Source organism: Hoplias malabaricus, chromosome 18 (assembly GCF_029633855.1).
Source record: "Hoplias malabaricus isolate fHopMal1 chromosome 18, fHopMal1.hap1, whole genome shotgun sequence".
NCBI lineage: Eukaryota > Metazoa > Chordata > Actinopteri > Characiformes > Erythrinidae > Hoplias > Hoplias malabaricus.
The window spans coordinates 31,724,137-31,734,732 of NC_089817.1; the positions used below are offsets into that span (position 1 = coordinate 31,724,137).

Below are 10,596 nucleotides of genomic sequence, written 5' to 3' on the forward strand. Positions count from 1 at the left end.
TGGGAGCAAGTTTAAAACAAGAGGCTTGGTGGGCTTGATAATGGCCAAACACAGCTCTGAATATGGGGATCAGCAGGAATGACTCAGCACGGAGGAGCGAGCTGACGTAGTGAAGCAGTCGAGTCGAGATCCATCTCCTGAACTAAATGAAGCAAGTTTGTCCAATGTGGAAATGACGTGAATTTGTAGGGTATATATATAGGGCTGAGAGGAGGAGTGGGGGCGTGGTCCTACTCCCAAAATTATGTTATTACATAACTTCAATTATATAAATTAAAGAGAGATTTTGCTTTTAAAATCTCCTAGCATTGGGTCAGTCTGTAACCACAGTAACACAATGAATGTAAATTATTTTATATTTAATAACAAATGAAAAATGTAGGGATTAAAAGTTATTAAACAAATAAAATAGTAATAAGATAATCCAATTTATTTTCATATTTAACCCTTTGTTGGCTCAACTTTGCTTAAATATTTTCAATAAAAGAAATCATGGTTCAAATGATTCAAACGATTAAAATGATACAATGAAATAATTGTGAGAATTCCCATGTTTTGGAGCATTCAGATAATCCCTGATCCAAGACAACTGTGAACTGAGCAATTTTAGGGTTACTACATTTGTAACCTGCTGTGTTTTGGTCAAACTCCAAAACTTCTTAGAACTGCGTATAGAGCAGGTGTCATCTGATGTTTCATGGACTGTTCAGAATCAGTTATATGACAGAGTTACATAGACTTACTGTAAACACAATCACAGTCTTTCCCTATTTTTGGCTTACATTCTAAATTATGATGCAATGTACTTATCAGATGATACAAATGGGCCATTCAGATGTTAGTGGGAGGGTCCATGTTTAGGTATAAAACAGCAACAAAATTCCAACTGGAAGGTCTAGGTCACTTTAGGATGGAAAACACAGAATACAGACGAAACATCACAGTCCAGTACTGCTTTCCTGACAATAATGCATCTTGCAGAAAGGAGGTCCAAGCAGGCCCTGCTTATATATTTCTGTTCATTATTCTCTCATGTATATCTGTCTGTACTGTGTTTCTGAACCTGCTGGTGATCATCTCCATCTCTCACTTCAAGCAGCTCCACACTCCAACCAACCTGCTCATCCTCTCTCTGGCTGTGGCTGATCTTCTGGTGGGTCTGTTTGTTATGCCTGTGAACATAATGCAGCTGATAGACTCATGTTGGTATCTTGGTAAAATGGCATGCTCTGTAATTCCACTGATCAGTTTTCTTGCAATGGTGGCATCTATATTTAGTCTGGTATTAATTGCAGTAGATCGATACATTGCTGTGTGTGACCCCTTGCTTTATCACACTAGAGTCACTGTGAGTAAAATGTCTATATGCCTAACTCTGGGCTGGTTTTCCTGCCTAATATATAATACTATTATTTTGTATTTTAATGATCATCTCACTCCAGCACAGCTTCACACTACATGCTACGGTGAATGTGTTCTTGTTGTAAAACATTCTTGGGTAGTTGTTGATTTTGTGATTTCATTTGTAATTCCTTGCTCTGTTATACTGGTGTTGTATAGTTTGATTTTTAATGTGGCGAGACATCAAGCCAAAGCTATTAGCGCTGTGATCAATGGTGCATCACATATAAAAAAAGCAAACACTTCTCACACTAAAGCAGCCACAAAATTAGGCACCGTCATTTTTGTTTATCTTGCATGCTGTATACCTTATAGCATAAATTCTCTTTCAGCTGAAAGCTTGACAACTGCATCAATGGTGTGGCCAGTGTTTACTTGGATATTATATATTAACTCTTCTGTAAACCCACTACTGTATGCTGTTTTCTATGTGTGGTTTAGAGCATCAGTGAAGTATATTGTAACTTGCAGAATATTTGAATCCTCATCTTCAAGATTAATTTTGTATAGTGAGCATTCATAATAAGAGAGCATTTAATATACTGTACACCACTTAGGACAGGCCGTTTTTACAGTGTAACATTATTTCTTCAGTCTAAAATTTATCATCAGCTGATGTCATTTAATGCTGTGTAATGTGAATTAATATTCTTCTCCTCTCATATTCCTTCAAAATATTATAGAGGCAGTTCTATTCCCTGGTCCTGAAAACCTGAGCTTTTTATTTTAATGTAGGCCTTTTCATCTTTAAGTCATTTTAAAGATTATTTTTTCTATCTTTGTGCATTAATTTCCTCTTAAAATCATTGGGTATTCCATCCATCCATCCATTATCTGTAACCGCTTCTCCAATCTAGGGTCGCGGGGGGTCCAGAGCCTACCTGGAATCATTGGGCGCAAGGCAGGAATACACCCTGGAGGGGACGCCAGTCCTTCACAGGCAACACAGACACACACACACACATTCACACCTACGGACACTTTCGAGTCTTCAATCCACCTGCAACGTGTGTTTTTGGACTGTGGGAGGAAACCGGAGCACCCGGAGGAAACCCACGCGGACACGGGGAGAACACACCAACTCCTCACAGACAGTCACCTGGAGCGGGAATCGAACCAACAATCTCCAGGTCCCTGGAGCTGTGTGACTGCGACACTACCTGCTGCGCCACCATTCCACCTCATTGGGTATTGTGTCTCATAATTTGCATGAAATTAATCAATGAATGCTGTGAGGAGTTGGGGTGTTCTCCCCGTGTCCACGTGGGTTTCTTCCGGGTGCTACAGTTTCCTCCCACAGTCCAAAAGCACACGTTGGTAGGTGGATTGGCGACTCAAAAGTGTCCGTAGGTGTGAGTGCGTGAGTGAATGTGTGTGTGTCTGTGTTGCCCTGTGAAGGACTGGCACCCCCTCCAGGGTGTATTCCTGCCTTGCGCCCAATTATTCCAGGTAGGCTCTGGACCCACCGTGACCCTGAATTGGATAATCGGTTACAGATAATGAATGAATAATCAATGAATGAATAGCAGAGTTTTGCTAATAAACCAACTTTCACATCTATTGGGTCTGTCATTACACAGAAATATAAGTGAAAATCATATTACATTTAATAAATAAATTAAAATGATGGGATTTACAGACTGAACTAGTGTGAACAAATTTATGTTCACACTAATATGATTCCATTTAATTTTCATGTAAAGCACATGTGTGATAAAAACATAAAGGTTTAAGTCTATATAACAAACTAATTTATGTCCTGCCTTTTCATGTACTTAAAAATAAAGTAAGTGTTTACTGTGACTGGGCACAGGCCATATGTTTTCCTATGACTGGCCCTGTCAGTGTCCTGTCTACAGGTACCAAAGTATCTAAAAATCAGTCAACTCTACCATTGTGAGAAAGTCAGTGCCTTACTGCTTTTAATTGACTCATGACTTTAGATCAGGCAACTGCAATGTTCTATTGAGAATCACAATGTCTCTACTCCATATCTGTGATGAGACAATTCCTAGCTCAAAAAATTTGAAATTTGACTCCAAAATACCCAAAAAGTATCCAGCTCTATGTTGGTCAAATCCCACTACTGAGGACTATTATATTTGCTATGAAACATGTGTTGCATTCTTTGGGCAAAATTAGTTAGAGCCCAAGAGCTACAAATATTCACAGTAAACACACATTCACACATTTTACCAATGTCTGGCTGTCACTGTAAGTTGTCGTGTAATGTTTAATATCAGATGATTCATATGAGCCATTCACATGTTAGTGGGAGGGTTCATGTTTTGGTGCTTCACAGATGTTTCCACCATTCAAGACATGGGTTAGGACATCCCCATAACTGTTCAAAATCAGTTATATGACAGAGTTACAAAGACTTACTGTAAACACACAATCACAGCCTTTCCTTAGTTTTGGCTTTCATTCTAAGTTATGATGCAATGTACTTATCAGATGATACAAATGGGCCATTCAGATGTTAGTGGGAGGGTCCATGTTTAGGTATAAAGAAAGCAACAAAGTTACAGCTGGAAGGTCTAGGTCACTTTAGGATGGATAACACAGAATACAAACGAAACATCACAGTGCAGTACTGCTTTCCTGACAACAATGCATCTTGCAGAAAGGAGGTCCGAACAGGCCCTGCTTATATATTTCTGTTCATTATTATCTTATGTATATCTGTGTGCACTGTGTTTCTGAACCTGCTGGTGATCATCTCCATCTCTCACTTCAAGCAGCTCCATACTCCAACCAACCTGCTCATCCTCTCTCTGGCTGTGGCTGATCTTCTAGTGGGATTGATTGTTATGCCTGTGAATATAATGCAACTGATGGATTCCTGTTGGTATCTTGGTAAAATAGCATGCTCTGTGATTCCATTGATCAGTTTTCTTGCAATGCTGGCATCTGTCTATAGTCTGGTTTTAATTGCTGTAGATCGATACATTGCTGTGTTTGACCCCCTGCTTTATCACACTAGAGTCACTGTGAGTAAGATGTCTATATGTGTAATTCTAAGTTGGTCATTTTGTCTTTTGTATAATTCAATGATTTTGTATTTTAATGACAGTCTCACTCCAGCACAGCTATACACTTCATGCTATGGTGAGTGTATTCTGATTGTAAAACATTCCTGCATAGTTGTTGACTTTGTGGTTTCTTTCATAACCCCCTGCTGTCTTATACTGGTATTGTATTCTTTGATTTTTAGAGTGGCCAGACATCAAGCTAAAGCTGTAAGGGCTGTAATCAATAGTACCTCCTACAAAAATGGAGCCAAAATTTCAGGTTCTTCTCAAACTAAAGCAGCCAAAAAATTAGGCACAGTTATTTTCGTTTATCTCGCTTGTTTCATACCATATAATTTAGGGTCACTGTCAGAAGAAAGCTTAACAACTGCATCAACAGTGTGGACTGTGTTTAACTGGCTTTTATATATTAACTCTTTTGTGAACCCACTTCTGTACTCTGTTTTTTATTCATGGTTCAGAGCATCAGTGAAGTATATTGTTATCTGCAGAATATTTGAATTGTCATCTTCAAGATTCAGTTTGCATAGTGAACATTCTTAACATAACAGAGCAATTCTCATTCATATGTATTGTAATACTCAGCCCTGTATACAGGCATTCACCATGTCACAATTTCTGTTAAGTATTGTTAATAAACATTGCCTTCATCTCAGATATCTCCAGAATTTCATAATAGTAGTTACTTTTCCAGATTCTGAAAAAAATGGACTTTATGGTATAAAAAAGGAACTTAGTCTAAATTATTTAACCACTAAAACACCAGTAGTTTATACAATCCAAAAAATTATTTTGATTCATTATAATTTGCATTTAATTTAAACCAATTCAACACTTGCTGGCTTAAGCTTGTAGCTATAACATTTAAACCGGTATCGGTGGCAGTGTAATAGGTATTGTCTTTGCTATTTTGTGGAATTAAACTTTGATAATTTGCTCTTATTACGCATGTGTGTCCAGTGTCTAGCACCTTTTCACTCCACTGCCTTTACTACTTAGAAATTTATAAATGTATGTACAGGGTGTGAAGAGACATTGTGATAATCAGCAGAATTATAGACAGGCATTGGGCTTTACTTTAGATGATTGGTGGCCTTATATTGCTGTATCATTCTACTCAGTTTGTGTGCGATTCAGTGATGTTTTAATTTCCTGTTCCTGTCCAGGTACTACAGCTGGGGACAAAAAAAAAATTTGAATGCCCTTTATGTTCTTTGTCACTGGAAAGCTTGACTGTAAACTGGAAACTTGTCAGTGTTGTGGACTGTATGTAGCTGGTTATTTTATTTCAACTCCTTTGTAAACCCCCTTCTTTACTCTGTTTATTATTCCTGGTTCAGAGCATCAATGAAGTATATTGTATCTTGCAGAATATTTGAGTCATCTTCTTCAAGATTTAATTCGTACAGAGAACATTCTTAACAGAACTGAGCTCATATCAGGAAACTCCCATATCACATAAATATAGTACCACACAGCATGCATCAGTCACAAAGAAATCTTTGGGTGATATGTAATTTCTTATATTATTAGTATTTATTGTTCTTATGTCTCATATTTCCACACATTATATATATATATATATATATAATTTGTAGCAGTTCCATGGTCCTGGAGTCTGCACTAAGCTACACATTCCTGATATGAATGTTTCTCAGCAGGAAAAAAAATGCACACATTTAAATAGGGCATTGGAACTCCAAGATGCCAAGATTCAGAAGCATGCTTTATGGTATTTTTATTATGCATTCTGCTCTTAAAATAGAAAAATTATCTTTCTATAAATGTTTCATAATTTTCAATTTATTTCATTTTGTTTCTTTCCTCTGAAGTGCATATAATTATTTTTATATTTTATCTTTAATATTTTTTATAAAATTGGAAAAGAATTACATTTCATTTTTTACTTATATATGAGCTTTTACAGTCAGTGGAGATTGTGACAACACTGAAAATTAAATTGTAAATAATTTTACATTTAAAGTACAAATCAATACGATAGGAATTAGAAATGAAACGTGGAAAAATAATATATTCACAATAGTTGATTTGTTTCATATCAAACTTTGATTATGTTCACTAATGCTATAGACATATAACAATATACTTTGCAGTAGTAGATGTTGTTATTGTATTACCATGGACCTCATTATGCTGTATTAATATATTCAGAGTTGTTTGTATTTGATTTTGCTCCAGTTGGACTACTTTTCCCCTCACTGCATTTAATTGAAAGCACAAGAACCAGGATGAGAAAATGCGTTATTCTGCCTAAATGCACAAAGGAATTCTACTATTGGTTAGGTAATTAAAATAAAAAAAACCTCACCATAATTCTGGGATTCCTAAAATTGGACCAAATTTATTTTATTTTTTATTAATGACATACTTTATGTTCTAAGCTATACTGATCTATTTTTATAGAATTGTTTATTAATGTGCATTATCAGTTATCATCAGTTATTATCAGCAAAAAAAGTAGAGATGTAGTAGTAAGAAATACACATTTTTTTCTATAAATTAGTAGGTGTGATTGAGTTTGAAGAACAGTGTTTTGTCAAGATTCTCCGTGATTGCATGTATTTGTTAAATTAGTCAGCAGCACACATTATTTGAAATGATCATTTATTAACTGGTAAAACTAGGTACTGAATGATAGCCTCAAATAATATAGACTGCCATGAGGAGAGATTTGAAAAAAGTTAAACCAGCACATTGATACAGAGAATATCACACTTACTGGAATAATTTTATTTGGTTTTACTCTAATTGAAGTTATGTAATAACATAATTTTGGGAGTAGGACCACGCCTGAACTCCTTCTCTCATGCCTATATAAACCCCACCAATTCAAGTCATTTCCACGTCGGACAATCTTGCTCCCACACCCACCCTGCCTCCACCCTTTTCTTGTATTAGTTTATCCAATGGGTTCTGGCTTTATACACATTCATAAGCCACCCGGAACTCCTCCTCAAAGACTTCTGAGTTCACCTCCCCACGGACGTGGTCTGTACTACCAAATGTTGGAAGACCAGCAATGTGCCCATCCCATTATAGAATAGAATAGAATAGAAAGCCTTTATTGTTCACAGCATACACAGTATATATAGTACAACAAAATTGGAATCTGCTCCTTAAAAAAGTGCCCGCAGTACAATATTTAAATAGAAAAGTTAGAACTATCTAATAACTACTGTGAAAAAAAAAAAAAAAAAAAAAAAAACGCTACTGTGCACAGACAAGAATTCAACATATAAGTACCCTATAGACAAATAGGACAGACAAAACAGATGAGACGCTGAAAATGACAGTTAGTGCAGATTCCCATTTAGCAACGTGATGGCTTTTGGGAAAGAAGGCAGAGAGCAGCCAATGATTTTTCCTGCAGTATTGGTGACCCTCTGCAGGCTCTTTCGGTCAGCCTCTGTGCAGCTGGAGTGCCACACTGACACAGCATAGGTCAGTAGGCTCTCTATGGTGGAGCGGTAGAAGATCACCAGCAGGCGCGGGTGTAGTTGCTCATTCCTGAGCACTCTCCGGAAATGAAGCCACTGCTGGGCATTCTTAACCAGTGCAGAGGTGTTGACTGTCCAAGAGAGGTCTGCGGAGATGTGAAGATTGTTCCACACGTTTACCGTTCATGTGTAAAGGGGCAGGGGTATTCCTGTTCCGCCGGAAGTCCAGGATGAGTGATATTCAGTGCCAGGTTGTACCCAGCTGCACTCCACTCACCAAGTTTCAGGACCTCATCTCATTATGTATCCTTGTTCATGCTTTTGTCTCCCTGTACCTGTACAGTTAACAATCAGATGATCTGGTACATTTACATAACATTTTTTTTTAAAGTTTTCTGTGTATAAATATAGATGGGCACAACCCTGGTGTTTTCTTCAGAGTCCAGCAAATCATCAATTAAATTAGAACCATGGTTCTAAACCGAATACGTTCAATTGGATTGTATATGTGAGGGTGGCACATAATGTTGAATCTTTGACATTTTGTTCATGAGGGCAACAACTTAATCTTCATGTTGCTTTTTGGCATAAATAAATGGGCTGTCTGAATACATCAGGACTCTTATAAATGTTTGTTCGTGAACCTATGTTGTAGTAAACTCCTTTGAAACTAGGTATTTTCTTTTGTTCATCCAATAAAAAAAAAGATATGTGTAATTATTTCTCATTTTAAGATGTACAACAAAATGTGTGTTCAGCATTTAACCCACCTGTGGCAGTGAACACACACACATGTAGTGTATGTTGTGTATACACCGTGATATATATATAAATTGTGTTTGTAGCGTTGACCTTATTCAAACTCTTATGATTCCTGATATTTGACTAATGATAATAATTAAAATTTTATAATTGGCTTAAGTAATTAAAACGTTAACAATTAGTTTGAGAATGAATAATGGCCAACCTAAGTGAGTTCTTCAGGATCTTCAGACTTTTAATGAACAGACTCCACACACTGTGATTTCAAATAATGGAAATATTTATTAAGAAAAATAATATTTGCTTAACATAGCATAATCTCAAAATCTCACGGCATCAATGCAGGTGAAGCCGATTCGAATTTAACGATAAGCTAGGCGCTAGGACTTGTGACTAATGTGTTGCTAACTGAGGTTTAATTAATGTATAAATGTATCAAGGGACTTAATTAGGCACCAGCTTCTGGAAAGTGAATGAAGTTTGCTTGCTTACTCTTTTTTGCCGTTTTCACCAAGCCGTTGGGTCCCGTTTTAACCTCCGTGCTCCAGGTTTTGCTTCTTGTCCTCCCAGCGTCGTTGAAGGTAGGCTCGCTGGAAAGGGGATTCTTACCAGGTTGAGTAAGACACTCTTGGTCTTAGACTTGGTGACGTCAGTCGGGGGTTGCCCTTTTCGGAAGACTGCAAGCCTGGCTGGTCTTTCCCCTGAGTGCGGTGGCGTCTCAGAGTGGTTAGCTCGTCACTCGAGTCTCCAGGAGCTGTGCCCTCAGAAGTCGGCTTATAATGCTAATGTATCCGCTATCAACTAATCTAAAGAGGTGATATCTTATTCTGGCCACAAATAAGTTTCACCTGCTTTGATCAATCGTGAGATTAAACTTAGGTTGGGCGATAAAACATAAACACAATAAAAAGAACAAAGGATTATTCGGAGTTACGGGACGTTACTGGTAAATTTTCTTTCACACTCTAGCTGGCGCAAGATGTCTCCTGGGAAGCTGAGTGAGGTCCTTTTAGAGTCTTTGTTTTGTCTGCGTAAAGAAGAGAAAAACGTCTCGCTTGGAGAGGTTGAAAATGAGAGAGAGAGCATAAGAAAGAGAGCGTAAGAGCACGCAAAGTAGAGTTCGGAGAAAGAGCGGAAGAGGAAGAGAGCGGCGTGGTCCGGGCACACTCTTTTCAGAGGTGGCACGGTCACGCCCAACTGGGAGGTATCCTTCCTTTGATTGAATCCTGGGTCTGAGGCTCACGTGTATATCTTGAGTACTTTATGATTACGTCCCACTACAATATTATGTTAGAAGATATTAATTCGTTTTCTTAATTAGAGACGGAAACTTTCTTTCATGATTGAAACAGTAATACACATCACTTCATTAGTTGGTGGACGTTCATCTGAGGACAACAAAGAGTGACATTCATACATATCGCATACACATATTTATTAGAATTTGATTATTTCCGTTATGTATCTAGGTGACCTCAGGCGAGACGTGATTTTGCAAACGTCCACTTGGGGTCGCTGTTGGTCCATGTTGTTCGTCCTGTGCGGATGGTTACCGGGAGGTCAACACGAGTTCAGTCAGTTTTACCATTTGCCGATTTCCACACGAGATAACGTTTCGCCGTTTAGGCGCCACGGCCATAAAGAGTCCTTTTAACTCTGGTTTTCACCACTTTGTTTGTTCTTCTTTTGGTCTAACAGCATCATAAACTGGGTTCGTTATCTGGGGGCCGTAGCCAGGCGTCCTTTGATGCAGGCCTTAAGTGGGTGATTGTGCGTGTGTGTGTGTGTGTGTGTTAAAACGGGGTCTGCGCACACACACACACACACACACACACAAAAGAATGGGGGATTCTGTTACAAATTAGAGTGGAGAGTTCCTCACTCAGAATTCTTCATTTCTCGATCTGATCCATACTCCACTACACACACACACACACACT

At 37.9% G+C, this 10,596-nt stretch overlaps 2 protein-coding genes across 2 annotated transcripts; both read left to right on the forward strand.

Moving 5' to 3' along the window:
- The first annotated feature begins 910 nt into the window (after positions 1-910).
- Positions 911-1,924, forward strand: LOC136674254 (trace amine-associated receptor 6-like). Its single transcript, XM_066650158.1, has one exon. It carries the CDS (start codon positions 911-913, stop codon positions 1,922-1,924), a length of 1,014 nt encoding a protein of 337 aa, XP_066506255.1.
- Positions 1,925-3,956: 2,032 nt separating this feature from the next.
- LOC136674338 (trace amine-associated receptor 6-like) lies at positions 3,957-4,979 on the forward strand. Its single transcript, XM_066650298.1, has one exon. It carries the CDS (start codon positions 3,957-3,959, stop codon positions 4,977-4,979), a length of 1,023 nt encoding a protein of 340 aa, XP_066506395.1.
- Positions 4,980-10,596: the final 5,617 nt, after the last annotated feature.